Source organism: Pelodiscus sinensis, chromosome 4 (assembly GCF_049634645.1).
Source record: "Pelodiscus sinensis isolate JC-2024 chromosome 4, ASM4963464v1, whole genome shotgun sequence".
In the NCBI taxonomy this organism is placed as follows: Eukaryota; Metazoa; Chordata; order Testudines; family Trionychidae; genus Pelodiscus; species Pelodiscus sinensis.
Window position 1 is genome coordinate 98,661,194 of NC_134714.1, and position 25,503 is coordinate 98,686,696.

General features: G+C 45.2%; 1 protein-coding gene across 1 annotated transcript in view; it reads right to left on the minus strand.

Annotated features, from left to right (window-relative positions):
- Nucleotides 1–15,163, minus strand: part of CSTF3 (cleavage stimulation factor subunit 3) — an 86,975-nt gene extending 71,812 nt beyond the window's left edge. The window contains exon 1 of the mRNA XM_006110279.4: nucleotides 14,887–15,163. Within this exon, the coding sequence (XP_006110341.1) occupies nucleotides 14,887–14,916 (30 nt within the window). The 5' untranslated portion in view covers nucleotides 14,917–15,163. The remainder of the gene's footprint in view (nucleotides 1–14,886) is intronic.
- Between the last annotated feature and the right edge of the window lie 10,340 nt (nucleotides 15,164–25,503).

Sequence of the window (25,503 nt, forward strand, 5' to 3'; positions counted from 1 at the left end):
GTGATTTGTTTTCTTGTTTGGGCAGTGAAACAGGTTAGAGAAATAGTATGATAGCCTTAAATCAAGTCTACATTGTGCACCTTACAACACCACAGCTGTGCCACTGCAGCTGCACTACAATAAAGTACACTATGTAGCTACTTACTAGGAGATGCCTCCTCTGGTTATAGGTGGTACCTTCATTGCCAGGAGCATGGCTACCACTGACAAAGTGCTATCCACACCAGCACATTTTTTGTCAATAAACCTTGTGTCATTCAGGGGGGGTGTTTTTCACACCCCTGAACAACAAAAGTGGCAATACAGACATAGCCTAAGTCCATAAGAAATGTATTTTAGCTTGTAAACTTGCTAACAATGTTCTGTATACGTAACTTGACTTATCCGATTCTGGTTCTTAAAATGCAAAACAACATGAATTTGAAGTTTAATTATTTTTACAATCAATTTAAGTGCAAAAAATTAGTTAATTATGTCAAGCTTGCAAAAAAACACATAAGCCACATTACAAATCCTACAATTTTCTTCTTAGTAAGTTCAGTAACTTTAAAATGGTCACAACTGTGTTAAATCAAAACAATTGAACAAACCAAATTATGGGAGGACCACCGCTATGTTAAACTACAAATTAAGCTGATTTAAGGCTTCTTGGTTCCAACAAGTACATTTAGAAGTTATTTCTTTTAATAGTAGATAAGATTCTCACCAGCACTATTCTCTGGTTACTCAAAAGAAGAGAAGCGATTTGCTCACATTTCCAAAGACAGTTCACTTTCAGTCAAATAAAATATGGAAATTTTCAGTGTAAGCAACTCCTCAATACGCAGATGCTTATCAGGTGGTCAAGTCACTACTCGCTCAGTCACTTCCCCCACTTGCTGCCTCTATTGGAGGCAATTGGGGGAGGAGGGCAGGGAATGCAGAGGTGCAGCGGGGGACCAGGTGCAAGCCAGGAATCAGCTGTCATGGCTCATGCCCAGTCCCAGAAGCTGCCGGTGGCTCTTGCTACATTTCAAAAGCAGAGGCACAGCAGAGAACCCAGGGTGAGCGGGGACTGCTTCAGAAGCACATTCCTTTCAGCTGATTCCAGGCTCAAACCCAGTCCCCAGCTGCACCTCTGCCTTGGAAATGTAGCAAGAGCCACCCTATCATTCACGCTTACTGGAAGACGAGATGGCAAAGCAGCTAAGATGTACAACAAATACTGACAACATACTGAACACTAATGTTTTAGCCAAGTTCACCAATATCCATCTCTGTCACAGGATATTACACCCCAGGAAACGTGATCAATGGGGGTGTGATTTCTAAAGCATTCTATCCTCTGCCACACTGACTAGTGCCTGTAGATCCTGCTGGTGTGAACCAAAGTTTCTTTAATGCATTTTAATGTAGAATTGTTTCAAATATCAGTATGATAAAGCACACCAGCAGGGTCTGCATGAATCAATTAATGCACGTGTCAGTGGGCTTTGGAAATCACACTGCATTAAGAATGCATTATCCCACCAAAGCCATTATTCCAAGAATATAAATCCAGTCCAATAATGGACCAACCTTGGAAGACCATATTCTCAGGCCTGGAAAGGAACAAGAACTATTGTTAGGATAATTTGCTTAGGATTTTAAGTCACTGAAATTCAGAATTATCAATAATAGTTTTAATTAGAAATGCAAAACAACCCCCCTCTCAATTTATGTGCAACTATACTGAGTTAATGACAGTTAATGACCTTAGATTTTCATTTTCATGACTAAGTTACATAACGTCAATTAATATATAAAGGTGTCTCATTCTTTAACTATAAGAGCAAACTTTAATAAAAAACTATGACATACTTATGGAGTACCAAAAAAAGATATATGGTGACCAGAAAAAAAGTGGGAGGGAATGGAACAATAGAGAAGAGAGAAATCAGAGTGAGGTAGTGCCTACCAGGACTAGAAGAATAAAGTACTGCCATCTCTACATTTAAACTTCTTTATCTTCCCAAAAATTAATTCCCTCAAATTCACAGCAATTAGTTCTGGGACACAAACACCTTATGAGAGTCCAAAAGCACAATCAAAACATACCTAAAATGGTTAGCGTAATGCAGCAATGTCTATTTTAGTACATAACATAAGAATGGCCATCCTGGGTCAGACATAAGGTCCATCTAGCCAAGAATCCTGTCTGTCAATGCCAGATGCCCCAGAAGGAGAGAACACAACAGATAATTCTCAAGTGATCCCTCTTCTGTATCCATTTCCAAAGAGAGGCTAGGAACACCATTCCAACCCATCCTGGCTAATAGCCATCGATGGACCTAACCTCCATGAATTTATCTAGCTCTTTTTTAAACCCTGTTGAAGTCCTAGTCTCCTAACATCCTCTGGCAAGGAGTTCCACAGGTTGACTATGCGCTGCGTGAAGAAAAAACTTCCTTTTGTTTTAAGCCTGCTGTCTATTAATTTCATTTGGTGACCCCTAGTTCTTATGTTATGGAAACAAGTAAATAACTTCTTTATTCACTTTTTCCACACCAGTCATGATTTTATAGATGTCTATATCACATCACCCCTTAGTCTCCTTTTTTATAAGCTGAAAAGTCCCAGTTGTTTTAATCTGTCTTAATATGGTAGTCATTCCAAACCCCTAATCACTTTGATGCCCCTTTCTGAACTTTTTCCAATGCAAAGGTATTTTTTGAGACAAGTTGAACACATCTGTACTTAAGATATGGAGGTACCATGGATTTAAACAGAGGCAAGAACATATTCTATCCCTTTTTTAATTATTCCTAATATTGTTTGCTTTTTTGACTGCTGCTGTACTTTGAGTGGATGTTTTCAGAGAACTGTCCACAATGACTCCAAGAGCTCTTTTAAGTAACTGTAGTTAAATTAGTCCCCATCGTATTATATGTACAACTGGAATTATCCCCCCACCCCCACCATGTGGGTTAACTTTACGTTTATCAACATTAAATTTCGTTTGCCATTGTGTTGCCCAGTTTAGTTCAGTGAGATCTTTTTGAAGGTCTTCATAGTCAACTTTGGTCTGAACTGTTTTGAGCAAGTTAGTATCATCTGCAAATTCTGCCACCTCACTATTTACCCCTTTCTCCAGATATTTATAAAGAAGTTGAACAGGATTGGTCCCAGGACAGACCCTTGGAGGACACCACTAGTTATGCCATGATGGCACTTTTTTGGTTCTCTTACTGTGTTTCTTTTAATTTGGAGTATATATTTAAGTTGAGCCTCTATTATGGTGTGTTCGAAAAGTTTCCATGAAGCTTGAAGCGATTTTACTTTTGCCACTGTACCTTTTAATTTATATTTAACTAACCTCATTTTTATGTGGTTCCCCCTTTCTGAAATTAAATGCCACAGTTGTTAAATTTACTAAAAAGTATTATACTACAGGTTATAGTGTTTGTCACATCCCTACTCTTTCCAAAATCTGACTTCAGAGTGCTGTGTATTTATTGGGAATAAATAAAGAGTTACTAATTTACTAGCTTGCTCTGTGCTTAAAATTTAAAATATCAGTTTTACAGCACTTCCAAAAGGACTTTTCAGGAAAATTATTCAGAAAATTTGTTTCTTGTATTTGGAATTTACAATAAAGTCACAAACTTCAGCAAGGCTTAGTGTATAGACACATGGTTTTTTTGCCTTGGTGAAGTTATGAAATAACGTGATTGGAATACAATGTGTTGCCAAAATTCTATACTTGACACATTCCAAGTTAAAAAAGAATATTATACACTACACCTAGAGGTGAAAGTTTCTAAAGTTATTACTGAAATTTAAAGATAAAGGAACATTTACAATGTTATCCAAAAACGCAACAGACAGCATTGCAATTTTTGGCTATTTAATAAAAATGAAGTCAATTTAGGCTCCAGTAAATAATGCAAGTTATTTTTAAATAGATAATTTTGCTTCTGGCAAATACTGCTTGCTTAGATGACACTATTGTGCACTTAATACAAGTAAAACCCGTTAGTCTGACTGTGCTATTTTATAAGGATTTACTCTATTATAAACCTCTCTCTACAGAAACAGGGTCTTTTTTAGGCTGAGAGATGGGCTGCTCCACAGAAACAGTCCTAAGAATGACCCCAGTAGATGTGTGTAACTCAAATAGCATGGTGCAGATTGACTGTAAAATTTGGGGTAAGAAAAAAAAAAAAAAAAACTTCATTTGTCTCCTGATGTTTTAGCCCTTTAAAATATATTAAATCAATTTGACCTCTCAAAAAGACAAAAGTTCACTCAAAGCCATAACTGATACACTGTAGCTCCCTAGGTTGCTACAGAAGGCAATACAAGAGGCTAACTGGTCTCTACTAACTGCAAGTGTACTCTGTCCACTTTGAATATTTAAAATTATGTCAAATTAAAAATTGTAATTTTTTCCATACAGAACTTAATCTAATTTTCTGCTTTGTCAATATTTCTAAATATATTTTGAGTGAAGGAACACCCTCATATTAGATTCTATTTCCTATTTGATAAGGTGATAGAATGGAAACTGGAAGCATTAGTACTACAAAAAAATCGCTCCCTCAAGCAGAGGAACCTTCCCCATTGTCAGCACATCGATTCTGCTAGAGCTCAGTCTGATTTAAAAGTCAGAAGTAGGAGACCACCACCTACCTACACTGAGAGTAGATAGAACACACAGTTCCCTGAAAGGGGACAGAGGCAAATTGAAACCCAAACACTAATCCTACAAAACTTCAGTTTATGAATTGCTTTGCTCCTCTATTACACCAACTCCAGTAGAGGAGGTTCAAATGGTCATACACTTATTGTATTATAATATTACTAGGTAAAGGTAACCAAAGGAACTTCAATTTAAAGCTTCAGGGGGTAGCCAAGTTAGTCTGCACAGGATAAGTCTGCACAGGATAAACTTAAACAACAAAAGGTCTGATAGCACTTTACAGACAGACAAAACATGTAGATGGTATCACTAGATGTCTAAAAAAATACCCAAATGAAACAAAAATATTTAGTGTAAAGTTATGTTTTGCAGCACTTGTGTACAGCCATTTTCTCTTCTATAATTACAGTATACAATTAATGAAGCCCTACTCCACAGTTACTCATTTAATTTTAAACATAATTCCACTTAAACAGTAGGATTATTGAAGTGTTAAAAAATTACCCATAAACATAGCTGTTTGCAGTAAGAGCTTAAATGAATCAGTTTCTCTTTTGTGTGAAGATGATTTTTAAAGAAGAAGAGGGGGCTGTGCCCTCTGCTCACTATGCTCAGCAACCCCTCTCTCTGTGGCTAAACTTGGTCACCCTGGTCTGCACACAGCACTCCTCAGCCAGTGAACCGCACGTATTGGTGGCTACCATGGTCCGTGGAAAGTTACATTCACCGAACTCGGGCATGCAGCACTGCGCCTGCCCGCTCACCTCAGCTGGGCACAGGAAGGGACTGGTGCAGCGAGTGGGGAGTGTAGCAGGAATCAGGCAGGCCTAGGATGGGGCTGACAGGGTGCAGCAAATGGGGGGAGCTGCAGGGAGCAAGGGATGAAGCACTCAGGGGACACAGCAGGGGCTGGGCATGGTGAAGGGCAGAGAGCCCTCCACAGACCTGAACCCTGCAGCACTGCCTGTCACCTGTGCCCTGATAACCTCTCCTCATACCTGGTCCCTGCAACGTCTCCCCCACCCACTGTACCGACAACTTCACCTCGTGCCCAGCCCACTCAGCACCCCCCCACGCTCCCCTCCCCACACCCAGCCCCTGTAGTGCCCCCACAACTGCTGCACCCCCTGCTCCTGCCTGTGCTCTGAAGTGCCTCCCACTTGCTGCATCCTGCCAGCTCCACCCGATGCCTGCCCAGTCACTACTACACCCTCTAATCCCCTAACCCCTCCCTAGTTCAGCAGCCTGGTCACAGTGGAAAGCTGGGCTGTGGGCGGGGCTGGGCTCCAGGGACAGGGCTTGCTTTCCCGAGCTGGGCTTTCACCCGCCCATGCCTAAGTCTGCCCTCCTAGCCTGTGGACACTGATACCGTCATTCTGGAATTCCGCAGGAAAAAAGATTCAGAGAGATACAGATAGAGAGAAATCCTACAACACCAAAAAAATCTAAGGTGGGTGACTCAATCTGAAGTTTTTGAGGCCCCTGTCAAAAGTATTTTTGGCAAGTCACTTCAATGAAAAAAATCATTCATATACATTTCTAGAATACCATCAAGAGCACACGCAACAGTATGAGCTTCAATCCCCTCATCCTATAAAGCATAGCAGATTGAGTTCTGAGATTTGAACTCAATTTGCATGTACTGAAAGATGTCTGGCAAATTAAAACCTCCTCCAGTTCATATGGTTCAAGTTCAGGACATCTGTTAAAACAGTTATTCTCAATAGCTGATGAGGGTTTTTTTAAAAACCACCTAACTAACTACTGGAATTAAAGCCAAATCTATGCTCAATAGTTAAGTCAGCCTAAAATATGACACTCAGACATGAAAAAATCTGCACATTAGTGATGAAGTCACAATGACCAAGTCCAAGCTGTAACAGTACAAGTCTGTTCAGATTCTACTTTTTTTGAAAGCTTCATCGTAAAGAAGCAAATGAAGTTCACACTTCACCCTCTGTTTGAGACTATTCAACAGATCTCAGCATTTGAACTTTTTCTCCTTAATTTCTCCCTAGTCCATTTGGGCTATGTCTACACTGGCATGATCTTGTGCAAAAACTCTTCCAGAAGAGAGCATCTACACTGGCACGTGCTTTTGCGCAAGAGCATACATGCCAGTGTAGATACTCTTGCGCAAGAAAGCTCTGATGGCCATTTTAACCAGAGGGTTTTCTTGCGCAAGAAATTCATGTTGCCGGTCTACACTGGCCTTTTGCGCAAGAACAGTTGCGCAAGAGGGCTTATTCCTGAGTGGGAGTATCAGAGTTCTTGCACAAGAAGCACTGATTTCATACATTAAAATGCCAGTGTACTTGTGCAAGAACTCACGGTCAGTGTAGACAGGCAGCCAATGCAGACACAGCCTATGGCTTTACTGATGACAAATGCAACCAAACTAAGGAATGGATTACAAACAGTTACACAGAAGCATAACTAACTACCTGCACAACCAGGACAAAACCTTCAATAAGCCATGATTTTAACCATACTATAACCAACACCCACTTCATACAGTGCTGACAAGCCCTTTGCGTCATCCTAAACACTTGTCCCTTTCATATTTACCGTCCAAATACCTCTTCACTTCTACAAGATCTGCCTTCTGATTACTCTTATTACTGCAAAGTTAAATTTTGCTTGCCATGCCATATCACTCAATTAGGGATGTAAAATCCAGGTTAATCAGTTAACTGGTTAAACATCAGGATAACTGGTTAAATGCTAGGTAAACCAACTACAAGCAAGATCCTGGCCATGGGACTGTTCCAGTCCAGCTGAAGCAGCCAACTCCCATCCCCATGCTGAAGCTGGGGCGGCCTCTGGCTCCCAGCTGGAGCAGCCTGCTAAGCACCCGGGGCCTGCAACAGGCCCCCTCGGGCTACAGCAGGCAGGCATCTGCTCCAAGACCCCGTCCCCTTACTGGTTAAATTGGTAATGCTTACTGGTTCTAGTTAAGTTGACTGCTTACTGATTAACCAGGTAACTCGTTAACCTTTTGCATCCCTACTTAAGGCTAGACAGTTTTCTTCAACTGAACAGCTTGCACGCATTTTTAAAGTTGCACTAAGTTAAATAAGATTTTAACATTCATTTCCACATTCTGTATGCAAAGAGCCAATACAAGGGGAAAAGATTAATCCCTGCTGCAGTACATTTACCAGGACTTTGTCCACTGACTTGTGTGCCCAAAATAAATCAGCTAAGGTATATCCCTGACTGTACAGATGAGAGGGATCTAATTCTTTACGAAAAAATATGGTGGAAAAAAATCTCTGCAATGCAGCTGAAAGGTCACCATCATGGATTTCTAAGCTTTTCTATAGTTCTTAGGATACTACATCTGAGTATCTCACATGCATTCTCAAAATGTGGAAATAACTATTAAACGACTTGCCCTGGCTAACACGAAGTTTGTGTTGGGCTGAGAACAGAAACCAGATCCTCAAGTCTATCAGTATTTTAATACTATGGCCATTCTTCTTCTTTGGGCTCAAATGGGCTAGGCCAGGGTGGGCAATAATTTGACCGCAGGCCACTAAGAATTTGGAAAGTGGTCAAGGGCCGCACTCTTCCATGATATTAATGGAGGAGGTGAGAGGTCTAGGATGGAGGTTAGGTGCAGAAGGGAGCCTGGAGTAAGGAAGAGAATTTGGGCAAAGGAGGCAGTTGTGACCTGGGGCAATAGACTGGGGTGCAGAAGGCTGGACTGTGACCTTAGGCAGAGAACTGAAGTACAGGAGGGAATGCAGGGCAGAGAGCCTGCCTAGGACTCCCCACAGCATCCCTGGGCCATATTTTGCCCAGGCCTGGGCTAGGCTGTACAAATATGCAAAGAGACAGTCTCTTCCCAAAGAGTTCACAAAAGCAACAAAAGTGTGTGGGGGAAAGGATGGAGGAGGTAACAGCATAACAAATCACAATAGTAATTATGTAAGCTAATCTACAGTAGTACAACTTCCTAATGTTTTAATTTAAAAAAACTTCTTAAATATCAGCTATACCCAACCGCCCATGAATTTAGGCATCAGTTAGTCAATTGCTTGTAAGTGTCACAGAAGACAGGGGGTCTCAATGAGGCAAACGAATGAAATGAAGGTAGAACAGAATGGATAAAAATATTTTAGGTCAAATTTGACTAATTTAAAATCAGATTTTTTTATTTGAGTTATTTCTCTTTAAAAAAAATAAACCTATTTAAAATTATATCTGAAACAACCTATCCTAAGGCCTAAACTTACTATAATCTACTACAACCATTTAAATTCAATAAATATTCAAGCCACGTAGCTGCTAGCAAAGTTTTAAATAACCAATTAAACTAGATTTTTATATCTAACCAGTGAACGGATTAAAGTGGGATGAGCGAGGCGGGTGCAGCTCCTACTGGTTAACGAGTAAACCTTTTACATGCTTGGTTTTAAGTGAAGTCAAACCACTGAACCAGTGGAAGTGAATGACTGACCATCTGGAATCAATATTTACTGAAGTGTTAAACCAGTTTGATAGCAATTGTCTCTTATGCAGGCATTTTTGTTTATTCATCTCATTCTGAATTTTGAACTGAATTAGTTGAAAAAATAGAACTTGTTTTCTGCTTCATATCTGACTAGAAGATGAGATCTACTTCTGAATTCTTCATAACCAAAAACAATTACTAATACTACTTCCTATTTAAATAATCAGTTTTAAATGCAACACATCCTGATTTGGTTTTGTTCTGCATCTCCAGCACTTGATAGTTTTACTTGCCCCCCCCCCCAAAAAAAAGGCAGTGCAGCACTGTTTGTGTGCCCTTTTTTTAATTAAACTCCAATTTCTATACAAATGGGAGTTTGATACCTCCTGTGCAAAAAACCAGCACCACACATCATGAGAGGGAGGCTGGGCAAAGGAGGAGGGAAATCAGTTACAATTTTCTAACAGGAAAAAACCCTTAAACTCAATATATATTATGCTATGCAGCTGTTAAAATGTGTACAGAAATACTTGATCACCTGACAGAAAAAGCACTAAATGTATATAAAATGTATTTAGTTGCAAAGCATGTTTTAATGGATACCAACCAAGGATAATCAATGTGTCTCAAAATTAGATGACTGGGCAACGAAATACCAATTAAATTAACTTTCATGTTGCTAAATATCTAGTGCTGCATATTGGAAAATATAAACCCATACATATGTACAAAATGATGGAGACTAATACAGCTAGAACCACTCACGGAGATCTTGGTATCATTATGGACAGTTCTCTGAAAACATCCACTCAATGTACAGCAGCAGTCAAAAAAGCAAACAATGATAGGAATCATTTAAAAAGAGATATACAATAAGACAGTATATTTCATTGCCTCTGTATAAATCTAGGTATTCCCCCATATCTTGAATAAAGGTGTGTTTCACCTCATCTCAAAAAATATATTTTAGCATTGGAAAAAGTTCAGAAAAGGGCATAAAAATGCTTAGGGGTTTGGAATGCCTACCATAGGAAGACAGATTAAAATGACGGACTTTTCAGCTTATAAAAAAAGGAGACTATGGGGCGACATGATAGATGTCTATAAAATTATGACTGGTGAGTAGAAAGAGAATAAGGAAAAGGTATTTACTTGTTCCTATAACATAAGAACAAGGGGTCACCAAACGAAATTAGCAGATAACAGGTTTAAAAACAAACAAAAAAGGAAGTACAAAATGAAGTCAATCTGGAACTCCTTGCCAGAGAATGCTGCGAAGCAAGGACTTCAATAGAGTTAAAAAAAGTGCTAGATAAATTCATGGAGGCTAAGTCCACCAAACGCTATTAGCTGGGATGGGTAGAAATGGCGTCCCTAGCCTCTATTTGTCAGAGGCTATGAATAGGTGACAAAGTGGAATCACTTGGGGTATGTCTAGACTACATGGCTCCGTCGATGGACCCATGTAAACTAGTTTACCTGGCATAGTCAATGAAGCGAGGATTTAAATAATCCCTGCTTCATTAAAATAAAAATGGCTGCTGCACTGTGCCAACAATCAGCTGATCCGTGGAAGGAAGAGATTATTTGTGGGAAAGTGGACAAATGGACATTCCAAGTCTAGCACTACTGACAAAGCAGATAAGACGCACAGATAAAAGGTAAAAGACGACACACAAAGATGGGCAGATATGCAGTGATTTGTAGGTCACAAAAATGAGGAATTGGGGAATATAAAGATAAAATGTAAAGCTGAATTGATTATTTTTCAGGGAATATGACTTGCATTTTGTACAAAATGCAGAAAAAGTATGTCAGATTAAAGTGGCAGGAACCAAAACAGGAGTCACTGAGGATCTGCTAAGTTTCTGCTGTCTGGATAAAGAGGAAGGGTCAGATCTTAGTGATGTGAGGGGAAAAAAACAATAGAATTTAGACTGACTGGATGTGTGGGGCAAGATATAGGAAGAATTCAAATACAACCTACAGTTGAGCAGCCTGAATGAAACAGAGGTTGATAAAATAGACAGCTCTTGTGGACAATGCTATATTTAGTTCTTAGACCCACTACAAACCCCTCATCTATATGTAAATTTGAACAGACAGATCGGGATTCCAATGGTGCAAGCCAGCTGTACCATCCCTCGCTTAGCCATAAGTATAGTGGGACAAGTAGAGGCAGACCAGCACGCACTCCCTAGCTGGTAATTGGCCTTCAGAGGGACCAGACTGCTCTACACTATCCTGAGGTGGCAGAAAGGGGCAACTTGGTATCTAGATATCCCCCTAATCAAAGAATTGTCACATCTCCTTTGTTGTGCTCAGTAGACACTGGGTGAAGCAAAGGATATTGAGTTCACTAAGTTTAAGTTGGCAGTAAGTCATCAAGGACCAAAAAAGGAAGAAGTACCCTGACAAGCATCAAAGAAATAAAAAAGGTAGGAAAACAAGGCAAAGACAATATCATGAAAGGCAATGGAGTTCAAAAAGCATGCGTAACTATCAGCAGAACTGAGGAGGTCAAGTAGAATGAGAATGATGTAAAGAGGCCTTGAGATGTGGCCAGAAAGAGATGAAATTCCTTGGTAAAAGCAGTTTCAGCGTACTTGGGAAGGGGAATGAGTGGGATGATGTATTTAATCATGCTATTCTCTGTGGCTTCAATTTTACCTTGCAAATCCTTTTAATATTAGTGTATTCTCTTATTGAAAAGGGAATCACAGACATTTTACACTGATCCAGGGAACAAAATGAAATGCAATTACACTTGCATCCCGGTAACATTCTTTACCAACTGTGCCATTGGAGGAGCCCCCCTAACTCTGTGTTCTGGGACCCCCTTATCTGTCCTGTGTTGCAAGGGTGCCAGGGCAGGGCTCAAGCCCTTGACCTGTGGCTCCCAAGATGGGTACCTTATCCACTGCCCCACTGGAGGAGCCCCCCCCCACCTCCCTTATCTGTGCCCCCCTTATCTGTCCTACATCCCAAGGGTGCCCAGTTTTCAGAAACTAAGAATATAAATCTAAACAGGCATTTATAAATTTTACTGTTGACTGGCTAACAGCACTCCAGCAGCTCTGCACCAGCCCTTGGTTAACCAGTTAAACAATTAATATTATATCATTTAAACAGTTAACATTTTAATGAGTATTTACATCCCTAATTTAGTCATCTTTTTTCAAGCTGAAGAGTCCTAGTCTTATTAATTGCTCCTCATACGGAAGCCATTCCACATCCTTAATGACTTCTGTTGCCCTTTTCTGAACCTTTTTCCAATTTCAATATATCTTTTTGGTGATGGGGCAACCATATCTGCATGCTGTACTCAAGAGGTACTCATGGATTTGTATATAAGTAGTATATATTTTATCCCTTTATTAACAATACTAACACTACTAGCATTTTTGGCTGCCATAATTTTATATCAAAATTAAATAAGTATGGGATCATCAGCATTCTTGTTGCATGGAACTTTACTTCTTGGCAGTTATCTTCCTTGTAAACAGTAACCATAATTTAAAAGCTTTCCTTATTGGTTTCAATGGGAAAAGCACTGCATTTCAAATACTTTATTGGATCAATTTAGCTATATTCTTTTGCGAACTCTATTTTAATTAAGCTTATTTTAATTTACTTTACATGCAGAAGAGATTTGAGAGCTTTACATTAAGGCAGATAATGGGGTCTCCCCCCAACCATTTTCCTCCCCAAGAACCGGTGTTCCTATGAACGTTTCCCCATAACCTAGACACTCACTTTCTCTGCTTCTAGAGTGAGAAATGAAAAGTGGTATTTCTGAGACTTGCAGGGAAATGTCTCAATTCACACCACCATTAAAAATAAGTTCACTAGAAAGAGAAAAGCAGAACTATCAACTTCTGTTAGTATAGATGTACAGGTTGGACCACACTGATCCAGACGCTAAGGACCTGACTGGTCCCGAATGAGGGGATTTGCTGGACCAAGGAAGGTCCCTCCCTTTGTGGCTGTGTTGGGGCTCCAGCTTGCTTCTGGTGCTGCCTCAGACCCCCGGGGCTCTCCCCGGTCCCACTACTGCCATGGCCGAAGCACCATAACCAGAGCTATACAGCCACCAGGCTCCACAGCTAGGGCAGAGCTTCCCAGCTGCCTAGCTCCACAGCTGGGGCCAGAGCTCTAAAGCCAGGGTGGAGGATTGGGGCCAGAGCATTGTGGCTTAGGCTAGAGCTCCCTAGCTATGCTAGGGCTGGAATTCCCTGGCTGCTGGAGCCAGAACGCAACCAGAGCTCCCCGCCATGACGTCCATCTCCTCCCCCCCCGCACACATTCTGAGCTCCTGGCTGAGTTGCTGGTACCCCTTATGGCACTCCTGCTCTGTCACCAGATCTCCCTCTTCCTGGGCTCTGTGGCCAGGAACATCCATGGTCCATGCCGGACCACGGATGTTGCTAGATCAGGGAATCCCGGTTAAGAAGGTACAAACTGTAGTCTCCATCTCCTCTAAACTTGTTTCCATCACTCCTCCCAGCTTCAAAATTTTGAATTTTCCCACAGAGTATGGACTTAAAATATAGCTCTGACTGTCAAGGCAGACCTTCAATACCCAGAAAAAAAAATTAAAAAACAACAAATAGTCTAGCAGCACCTTACAAACCATGTAGATGGTATTATGAGCTTTCCTGAGCACAACTCACTTCTTCAGATGACTGGAGAAGTGGGTTGTGCCCAGGAAAGCTGACAATACCATCTACATGGTTTGTTAAGTCGCTAAGGTACTGTTACGCTATATGTTTTTTAAAGTTTTTCCAGTTACAGACTAACTCAGCTACCCAGCTCTCTGAAGCTTTTGAATACTGAGAAAGAAAAATAAGAGAGAGCTATGGCAAGCGAAGGAAGCATTTCATAGTAACACCAGTTCTAAAGGGGATGATGTATAACACCAGATTGTATCTACCTATAAAAAACAAACAAAAATAAGTTAATGAAAAGTCATTTAGCCACAACAGCAAATTAAAAACACAATTAAGTGCATGTAAAATAATTAGAAATGAAGTGTTTTCTTCACAAAAAGCAATAGGGAATAGTCCCTCCAAAACTGCTCAGTGGCAATCTCAAACAAGTACATTTTAATATTTTCCTAAGTACATTCAATAAAAACATTTTATAGTACATTGTCGACTTCTCTAAGTTTCAGTAGTTTGTAAGGGGAATAATCCCGCATTATAAACCCAAATCTTGAATTTATTTTAGAAAAGCAAGTATCTGTACATAGTCGTTAGAGTTTTAATCACCCTCTGGAATCTGAAAGGAAGATACTACTGAGCATGGCATCCAGAAAGCGACACCAATTGCACTTCCTATTGTCCAGGGTGAGTGGAAAGAAAGCGTGCTGGCCACCTTTGGTGGGGAAAACGGATTTTAAAAACCGCTCGCTGTCACTAGTGTAAAGCGCCGGCACCGAGGCCGAGCTCGTGCCAGGCGTTTCCCGGCTACGCTTGTTAGCCAGGGAAGTTTGCGGTTTCGTCCCGGCTCTGTGGGGGCCGCAGCCGGAGCGGGCCCACTTTCCGATTGTGCCACCGCACCACAGCGAGACCCCGCCGCCGCCTAAAGCGTCTCCCGGGCTTCCTCGCCTACCACAGCCTCCCCCCCGCTCCCACACAACGGCCGGCCCCCCAGCCATGGAGCAGGCCCAGCGGAACCGCGCACCCAAAGCCTACGCGGTACCCCCTTTCGCCGCCTCCACCCGGGCCGCGACGCCTAGGCCACCGGCCTCCGAACTCCCGCTCACCTGGTCGCCAGCGGCTCCCTCTCCGGACATGGCGGGTTAAAAAAGGCCAAGCAGCGGCCCCCTGGAACCAATAAAAACCCCTTAAAAAGCGCCCAGCGCTGCGGTGGCTCCGCGAATCCCGCCGGCTGCCTCGGCCGCCGACTCCAACCACCCACGGTCCAAGGAACAAAATGGCCGCCGGACCGCCCCGCTCAGCTTTGACGGAAGGGGCAAGCGGAAGAAGAGCGACGCAGCGCGCGGACTGCTGGGAGCAGCGTGGGCGAGCTGGGAGGAGACGCTCCGAGAAGGAGGTCGAGGGTGCGCGTGCCCCGTTAGCGCTGTGATCTCAGCGCGCCGCAGCTAGCGCGTGAACCTGTGGGCGGGCTTGTTCTATGGAGGGAGGTGCTGCCGAGCGGAGCAGCTCGCACTTTCCCGCCTTAGCCGTGGTGCGCCAGGGCGTTGTCATGGCAGCCAGCGGCTCCCAGCGCTAGCTGCTGCGGCCAGCCGCTTCTCTCGGAGCTCAGTGTTAGACTCCAAAGCGCGGCTCGGGGGACCTGGGCCCAGCCTACAAAAAGTGGCTGAGAAGTCCCTAAGCAGCGGGAGAGGAGCGACTGTCTCCTTGGACCCTGCCCCCTTGCTGGACTAGACATTTAGCAGTACTGGCAGGGGCTTGTGAGAGAGAAGTGTGTGATCAACACTGCAGCCATGTCTCCTCCGTAACCCTCTCCCCATACCTGTGGGCACGTTCAGCAGGAGGGGAGACGAGACGAAAGCCTCCGTGCTCCCACCTTATGCCACATACCCAAAACCAACGCAGTATCCCCATCGCCACGGCCCACCATAAGCCACTGCCCCTAGGGCGGTCTCCAACCGTTTTCCACCCAAGATCACTTTTTACATCTCAGAACAGGCAAAGATCTACTGCCCCACCCCTTCATTGAAGCCCCTGCCCTCTCTATTCTCCTCCTGTCCATCACTTGCTATCCCCCGCCCTTACTTACACACTGATAAACAGTTTATTTTTAAATTATGCGATGTATAAAATTAAAATCATGTGTTTATAGTTATGAAATAAATGGTCTGTTTTTTATTCATGCTATTTAAATCTAAAATGAAGCATTTATAATTATACATTTTGTGGGGACAGAGTTCTGCAGCTGGGGGCAAGGGAGAGGGAACAGGGTGCTGGGAGGGCAGAGGACAGGTTTCTGCAGCTGGAGACAGGGTGCCAGTGGGTACAAAGTTCGGGGAGTGGGGACGGGAATAGGGAAAGAGTTCTGTAGGTGGGGAGTGGGGACAGGAATGGGGACAGAGTTCTGTGGCTGGGGAGCGGGGAGTGGGGGCTGGGAAGTGAGGTGCCAGTGGAGGCAGAGAATCCCCGGCATCTGCTTCCCCCAGGATTCTGCCCCCCCAGAGGGAAGCCAGCGCGTGCCTCCTACGGGCCCGATTCTCCCCCCCCCCCCCCCGTGGTGCAGGGAAGCCCTGCACTCGCCTACCACGGGGCTGACACCCTCCCCCCCCACGCAGGGAAGCGGTCGACACCCCCCCCCCCCAGCACAGGAAAGCCCCGCACGTGCCTGCCCCAGGCCGACACTCCCCCCCCAGGCAGGGAAGCCCCGCGCCCGCCTGCCCCGGGGCCAAGCCCCCCCCCCCACGCGTGACTCCCCCGGGGCTGACTCACCCCCCCTGTGTGGTGCAGGGAGCCGATGCTCCCTCCCGCAGTACACCCGGCAGAGCAGCTAGCGCACTTCCAGAATCGCCGGAAGTGGTGCTAAGCTGCGGGACTTCTGTCCATCCCGGGAAGCCGACACTACCTCCATTTTCACTTGAGGTAGGTAGTGGGGCTTCTCGGGGGTTGGAGGGAAGTGGGGGCGGGGTGGACAGGACGCCTCGCGATCAACTGGTCGAGGCCTCGCAATCGACCAGTCGATCGCGATCAACCTGTTGGTGACCACAGCCCTAGGGGATCAGTCTCGAGACTCCACTTACGTGGTCGCTAGCAGCTCTCTTCAGACATGGTGGGTTAAAATAGAAAAGCAGCTATCCTCTCTCTGACACAGATAAAAACCCTTTAGGAAACCTCCGGTGACTGCATATCCCACCAGTCAGCTGCTTCAGCTGCTGCCACCACAGCCAATTACAGCAACCCACAGTCCAGGGAACAAAATAGCCACTTGGCTGCCTCCCTCAGCTTTCAAGGAGGGGGTAAGCGGCAGGAGGAGCTGTGAAATGCCACCTGGGGCTGCTGGGAATAGGGAGTAATTTTTCTTCAGACAACTTATGAAAGCTTCCAGATCACTGACCCTGGTTTTCATAGGGGACTTCAATCACCTAACATCCACTGGAAGACCAATACATCAGTACGTAAACCGTCCAGGAAGTTTATGGAGAATGTTGAGGACAACTTCCTGGTGCAAGTGCTGAAGGAACCAACTAGGGAGGATGTGGGTGGTAACCTGGGCAACCTTGACGTACAGGATCCTGACCAAACAAAGACAGGCGAGCAGCAAAATACAGACCCTGGACTTCAGAAAAGCACACTTTGACTCCCTGAAAGAACTGATGGGAAGGATCCCCAGTGACATGAACAGGGAAAGGAGTCTAGGAGAACTCTCTGTATTTTAAAGAAGGCACAGGAACATACAATCCTGATTTGCAGTAAGAAAAGCAAATATGGTAGGTGACCAGATTGGCTTAACAGTGAAATCTTAAGAAGTGGAAACTTGGACAGATGACTAGGGAAGAGTTTAAATATATTGCTCGTGCATGCAAGGGTGTAATCAGGATGGCCAAAGTGTAGCTAGCAAGGGATGTGAAAGGTAATAAGAAAGGTTTCTACAGGCACGTTAGCAATAAGAAGGTGGTCATGGAAGCTATGGGACCTGACCTGAATGTAGGAAGAAACCTAGTGACAGAAGATGTGGAAAAAGCTGAAGCACTCAATTTTTTTGCCTCTGTCTTCACAGGCAAAGTCAGCTCCCAGACTACTACACTAGGCATCACAGTATGGGAAGGAGGTGGGCAGCACTCAGAAGAAAAAGAACAAGTTAAGAACTACATAGAAAAGCGCTGTTCTGACATCCCTGTAACCTCATTACACCAGGATTAAGGGACGTTTTGGGATAGCGGTTTATTTCAAAATTTTGAAATAAGCTATTTTGAAGTTAACTCACAATAAGCTATGTAATTAGTCTTTTTATCTCTCTCTGCTTCTTTTACCTGGTTGTTAAGCCATAGTGGCACTTTTTTTGGTTCTCTTACTGTGTTTTTTAATTTGGGGTGTACATTTAAGTTGGGCCTCTATTACGGTGTCTTTGAAAAGTTTCCATGCAGCGTGGAGAGATTTTACTTTTGTCACTGTGCCTTTTAATTTCTCTTTAACTAACTTCCTCATTTTTGTGTAGTTCCCCTTTCTGATATTAAATGCTACAGTGTTAGGCTTCTAAGGTATCACACGCATAAAGTTAAGCATACACATATATCGGGGTAGGGAACCTTTTTTGGGTTGGGGGCTGCTGACCCACAGAAAAATCAGTTGGGGGAAACAACATGCCCTTCTTTATGTTGGCTGTGAATTGCTCTCTGTTATCTTCAAATAAATTGTCAATAAAGAGTGAAAGCAGTTCAAAGAGATGGTGGGTGTATTTTGCCAACATTGCCGTGTAGTTTGATATATGGAGCTGAAGGAAGGCCAAGGAGCAGGCCTTTCTCCCCATGAGATCTAGGCGCTTCCATTCTTTATCATATGGGATGGTCCACGTGGTGCTCTGTTTCCCCCTCTGATTAATGGCATCTGTTACTATAGAGTTAGGGGATGAGTGGGAGAAGAGAAAGTCTGCATCCTGTGGGGCCACATAATATTTATGGTTGGATCTTTTGCAGACTGGTGGTATCATGGTAGAGTCTGCCATATGACCTTGGCAGGGTCCACAAGCGTGGGTTCCATAGGTAAGGTGAGTTTAGAGGCAGGTGAGGTGTGGAGTATGCTGGTCAGTTTATGCTGAGTTTCAGGAAGGCTGACCAGGGAGACCTCAAGGACCTCTGCAACTCACTTGTAAAGTTCCTGGAAAGAACAGAAGTTGTCTTCTGATGTGGGGAGAGGAGGCATCAAGGGCTATGTCTACACTCACAGCTTCTTGCGCAAGAATATCTTGCGCAAGGGTTCTTGTGCAAGAAATCTTGTGCAAGAAAACGTCCACACTGCCATGTGTGTGCTGTGGTTTTGCGCAAGAGCTCCCATGGCAGTGTGGATGCTCTCTTGCGCAAGAAAGTTCCGACGGCCATTTTAGCCATAGGGCTTTCTTGCACAAGAAATCCCCGCTGAGCGTCCACACTGCCCTCTTGCGCAAGAGCTCCTGCGCAAGAGGGCTTACACCTGTTAAAAAAGAGCATAGCTCTTGCGCAAGAAGCCCTCTTACCACGCCGTACTGCAAATTTCCTTGCGCAAGAGCGGACAGTCAGTGTAGACACTCTGCGGATTCTTGCACAAGAATGGCCATACTTTCGCAAGAAGCTGCAAGTGTAGACATAGCCAAGGTGTCCTCAGAAGAGGAGGAGAAGTGCATTGGGGGGTGGGAGGAAGCAGAAGACTCCTCGTTACTCAATGCTTGTTCCTCCTCCTCTTGATAGGCTGACCTGTCAAGTGGTGGCAGGGATATTGCTCTACATGAATGTGCTGTTGTTATCTAGAGTTGCACCTGCTTGGGATATTGGACTCGATACACTGCCCATGGGTCCCAATAGGGCCAGTTGGAATGGAATGGCATGGGAGGAGGCAGCCACTGTGGCAGTTGTAGTTGCACCTCTATTTGCTGCTGTTGTAGTTGGGATTGCTTCAGGGAAGAATGCCTTGGGGTATGGGTGCCGACCAAGGGCTCTTCGTCCTCATCGCTAGACCTCATCGCTAGACCTCATCGCTAGTGCCGAGCCCAGCGTAGCTAAGTGTAGAAAGCTGCTGGACGCGGGCATGCCACTGGTGCCAAACAGGAGTTGTGGGTGACAACAATACCCTGAGCTCCTCTGTGGTGGTGAATATGACCGGTACCCAGCATCTGTGATGGCAACTAAGATGGAATTATCACCGCTACCTGCGGTGCCAATGGTGCTGAATGGAGAACCATCAGTGCTGCATGTTTGTGCCTCTTCGGGGCCACGGGTGGTATAGGTGCTGACGGTACCGTGTGAGGCTTAGGCTTCTTCAGCATTGATGTGTGTGCCAATGGTGCCAGGGGCACCAATTTAGACTTAGCTTTGCCTGGCGCCTTGGTACTCGACTTTCTCAGGTCTTGGACCCTCAGGATCCCTGTGTGCCAGATGGTCCCAGAACCTCCCAGGATGGAGCTGTAGCAGGGGTCAGAGCAGGGGGTACTTTGGGTGCTTGCTCTCATTTTTTTGAGGGAGTCACTTTTCCCCGAGGAATAAGATCTCTTCCTAGATTGCTTGGAGGAAGAGTCTCTCAAGGTAGAACTGGCAGACATGGCCCAGAGGAACGGCTGACACAAGGGAGAGGAGTACTCTGGGTCCGAGGCAGGTCTCACTGTATTCTCAAGTGATAGACATTTCAGTTGATGCTCCCATGCCTTCTGCGTGCAAGCTGTTAACTGCCTGCAATGCTGGCACTGTGTGCCTGACCCAAACAGCACACGCACTGGTAATGGCTATCTGAGAAGGGAATAGATAGCCTGCAGGAGAGGCAACATTTGAATCCCGGGGAACCAGGCATCCCAGGCAGCAAGAGTATGCAAGGCCAAAAGCAGCGGTAGGACAGGAGAAAGATTTTTTTTTTTGTTAAGAAATTAGAAGAATACTCTCCGTAAGTATTAACTAGAAAGAACTTTAACACTAACTATGAGATTAACAAAGAAAATTTCAAATTTCAAAGTGCTTTAGAAAAATTGGTGAGCAACTTTGGTTCTCATCGTTGCCAGTGGTGGCAGAGAAAGAATTGAAGGGACGGTTCGCTGCGCATGTGTGATAGTGGCATACTGTCTGCCTCGTGTGTGCAGCCCACCAGAGGACACTGCTACTATAAATCTCCAACGAGGTGCACAGCAATGCCCCAAGACCTCAGGTGGAGACCTCAAAGAAGAACCGTTCACTTCTTAAATCTTTAGTCTAAATTTAGGCCCCCCTGTCCTACCCTAGCTGCTTGGGGGTAACAATGCATATTAGTAATCCCTTTGAATTCACTCATGTAAAAATAATGAGTCCTGTGGCACCTTAAAGACTAACAAATGTATTAGAGTATAAGCTCTCATGGGCGGCAGCCAACTTTACTCATGTATATAAGAACTTGGGGCATTAATTTGTAAAACATTTGAATTGGGGATTATCTTTTATTTGCCTGTGAATCATTCTGATGCTATTGTGATGAGCATAGTGTAGCTAGATCGGACAGAAAGACAAATGCACACCTAGCGTCATTGAAAAGTGCAGTGCTTCTCATAGGAACTCAGGCTTTGTCTTGATCAGGCCTCGTTTTCTACTCAGAAAAGTTTAATGGACACCTTTTGCTAACATACAATGGTTACAGATTTAAAGGTGTGATTCTAGATCAGGGGTAGGCAAGAGGCTGCCATCAGGCTGAATCCAGCCCACCAAGCCATTGGAGCTGGCCCACGGCTGCCTCGCTGGAATTCTTAGGCAGAGAGTGTGATGGACTGGGCCGGGTCTGGGCACCACTGAGGGCATCTGCTCAGGGTGAATTGCTCAAAACCAGGGCTCCTTACAGCCCCAGACTGGCGACATTTTCCAAATAGGCCACAAACCAGTCACACCGAGCGCTTCAGTTACCAATCTGGCCAGCAGGAAGCCTCAAGAGCAAAACTCCTCAGACACCCCAGCTCTCCCTGTGTCACAATCAGCCCTGGGTCTTACACAGAGGTGAGGGGTTATAGAACCCAATCTTACCTACCCCAAACAGATTCTCCCGGTCCCAAAGAACCAGCCACAGATTCCAGGTCAGTTTATACTTTAGATCTTACCCACAAGATCACGCTGGGCCAAACCTTTAGTAACTAAAGGTTTATTAATAGAAGAAAGAAAAGGTTGAGAGTAAGGTTGTTAAGGAGAATACATTACATTCACTAATCTCCAAGTTCTTGATGCAGGCTCTCAGCAGAGATGTTACAAACTGCTATCTTAGAAGTCTCTGGTGTACATCCTATGTCAGGATGGGTCAACAATCCTTCCTGGCTCTCTGTTCCTTGCAAGGCTGCATCTAGGATCAGTAGCAAAATTGAAGACAAAATGGAGTCTGCCTCATGGCACTTTTATATCCATTCCTCGTACCTTCCAAGCTGGAGCGGGTCACATGGTCAAGTGTCCCATGCCAGCAGCCATTAGCTACTGACTGGTTTGCAGGTTTCCAGATGCATTCCTCAGGTGTATATTGGGCACCTTGAGACCCATAGTCCTTGGGGCTGTGCTAGTTAGCATAGTCATTGATTGGACATTCCTTCCTTACAGCAGGCAGTCCAGGCCATTGCTCTGTCTCAGACAGAGAACGTTCACAGTACAAGCACAGAGTCCATATTCATAACTCCACATACACACATCATACAAGTACATGAATAGCATATATAGAATCAGTAGAACATAAACTTTCATTTAACACTTCACATGGCCCCCTTTGTATAGATTTTGTGGCAACCCCCTCCCCCCTGGGTGCAGCAGTGATCTGACTCCTCCCACTAAAATCCAATAATGTGACAGAGCAGCTCATGCTTTAGACAGCCCACTGCTCTCCACTCTGGATGGCTGGGGAGGGAGGCATCTCATGCTGCCCCCTACAAAAAAAATCTCAGCTCCCATTGACCAGTTTCTGGCTAATAGGAACAGAGAAATTTTGCTGGGGGCAGGGGCAGCATGTGAAGCCTCCTCTCCCGTCCCCGTCCCCTTCCCCCCCCCCCCCCCCCACCATGCCCAGAGCATAGCCATGTGGAGCAGCCTCAGAATGTAGCAAACAGTCTGCCTCAGGTTTCCGCAGGGCTGGGAGCTGCCTAGGTAAGCGCCTCCCAGCCAGAGCCTGCCTTTGGGCATCTTACACCCTCTCCCCACAACTACCTGCCTGTCGAAGGATGCGCTCCCCTCAAGCAGGGTCCCGTGGTCAAAACCTCCCCCGCAGGCCCGCTTATCAGTGTCCATACAGCTCAATGGCCAGAGTATGGGTCTTAGTTCTCAGTTCTCCTTTATTAGGATATGTACAGCCTGACTGCCAGAGTCCCAAATACCAGTCCCCTCTATAAGGGTTAATATGGCCCTGAGGCTTAGTCTTTATAGCCCTCCCCTCTATAGGGGTAAATATGGCTCAGCAGCCTGAGTCCTTGTAACATTTCCCTCTATCGGGGTAAATATGGCCCTGAGGCCTAGTCCACAGGCCTAAGGGAAACTACTTCTGCCTATGAGCACTGCAGAGCGGGCACAGGGGGACCCGGGACCTCCCACTCCACCAGGTCCCAGCCCAGGGCCCTATTGGCAGTGGCTTGGTCCACTGCTTGCTCAGCGGGGTTTCCCTCCCCACAACATGCTGAGCACTCCTGGGACCAATTCCCTACCTTGAATTACTTCCTACCACCCCACACATCTCCCCATCACTGTAGATAAATAGAAAAGAACATAAACACTGTCAAATCAAGTGTAAAAATGTAATAAGAAAAGCAAAAAAAGATTGAGGAACAGTTAGCCAAAAACTCAAAAAGAAATAAAATGATTTTTAAGTACATTAGAAGGAGGAAGCGTGCTAAAAAACCTGTAGGTCCCCTAGATGATCGAGCTATAAAAGGAGCAATCAAGGACGATAAAGCCAAAATGGTCCTGCCTCGGACTCCTTCCACTCCTGCGTCGCCGGCTCCCCGGGCTGGCGCAGGGTTAAGTCGCTTACCCCGTCGCAGATGCCGTGCCCGTCCCAGGGCGAGTTGCCAGCTGCCGGTGTCGTCTCCCTTCGTTGCCCGGAAGGCCGGGTGCTTGGGGTGTCGGGAAGCCAGGGTGGCTGCCCGCTCGCTCCCCCCCTTCTGAGCGTCCCCGAGCCCCTGTTATGGGCGCGGGCGGGTGACGTCAGGGGCGTAAGCCCCGCCCCCTCTGGGGCGCTCCAGCCCGGCTCCCGCCGGAGCGTGCCCGCGGCTCCGCCCCTGGCTGCAAACCGTGGCGCCCTAGCCGGGCGTTTCGCGGTTGCCCGGGGCTTCCCCCGCTTCCCCCGGCGCGCGCCCGCCCCTGCTTCTTGCCACGGCGGGGCCGGTGGCGCCGTGCCGAGCGGCTTTCGGCTGTCCCTGGCTGCCGCTTCCCGCTCGGGAGGGGGGCCTCCCCCGCTCCTAGTGCGGACCCCGCTGGGTCCGTCACATCTAGACATACCCTAAATGATTTCTTTGCTTCAGTCTTCTCAGCTGAGGACGTTGGGGAAGATTCCTGAATCTGCACTGTCCTTTGTGGGTGATGAATCTGAGGAACTGTCCCGGATTGAAGTGTCATTAGAGGAGGTTTTGGAACAAATAGAAAAACTTAATGTTAACAAATCTCTGGGACCAGATGGCATTCATCCAAGGGTTCTAAAAGAACTTAAATGGGAAATTGCTGAGCTATTATCTGTGGTTTGTAACCTATCCTTTAAATCGGCTTCCGTACCTAATGACTGAAAAGTAGCCAACGTCACACCAATATTTAAAAAGGGCTGTAGAGGCGATCCTGGCAATTACAGATCAGTAAGTCTAACTTCAGTACTGGGCAAATTAGTCTAAACAATAGTAAAGAATAAAATTGTGAAGCATGTAGAAGAACATAATTTGTTGGACAAAAGTCAACATGGTTTCTGTAAAGGGAAATCCTGTCTTACTAATCTGTTAGGGTATGTCTACACTACCCCGCTAGTTCGAACTAGCGGGGTAATGTAGGCATACCGCACTTGCAAATGAAGCCCGGGATTTGAATTTCCCAGGCTTCATTTGCATAAGCGGGGAGCCGCCATTTTTAAATCCCCGCTTGTTCGAACCCCGTGTAGCGCGGCTACACGGGGCTCGAACTAGGTAGTTCGGACTAGGTTCCTATTCCGAACTACCGTTACACGGGGTTTGAACAAGTGGGGATTTAAAAATGGCGGCTCCCCGCTTATGCAAATGAAGCCCGGGAAATTCAAATCCCGGGCTTCATTTGCAAGTGCGGTATGCCTACATTACCCTCCTAGTTCGAACTAGGAGGGTAGTGTAGACATACCCTTAGAGTTCTTTGAAGGGGTTAACAAACATGTGGACAGGGGGGGATCCAGTGGATGTAGTATACTTAGATTTTCAGAAAGCCTTTGACAAGGTCCCTCACCAAAGGCTCTTGTGTAAATTACATGGCCATGGGATAAGAGGGAAGGTCCTTTCTTGCATTGAGAACTGGTTAAAAGACAGGAAACAAAGGGTAGGAATAAACAGTAAATTTTCAGAGTGGAGAGGGGTAACTAGTGGTGTACCCCAAGGGTCAGTCCTGGGACCAATCCTTTTCAACTTATTCTTAAATGATCTGGAGAAAGGGGTAAGCAGTGAGGTGGTTAAGTTTGCAGATGATACCAAACTGTTTAGGATAGTCAAGACAGAAGCAGACTGTGAGGGACTCCAAAAAGATCTCACCAAACTGAGTGATTGGGCAACAAAATGGCAAATG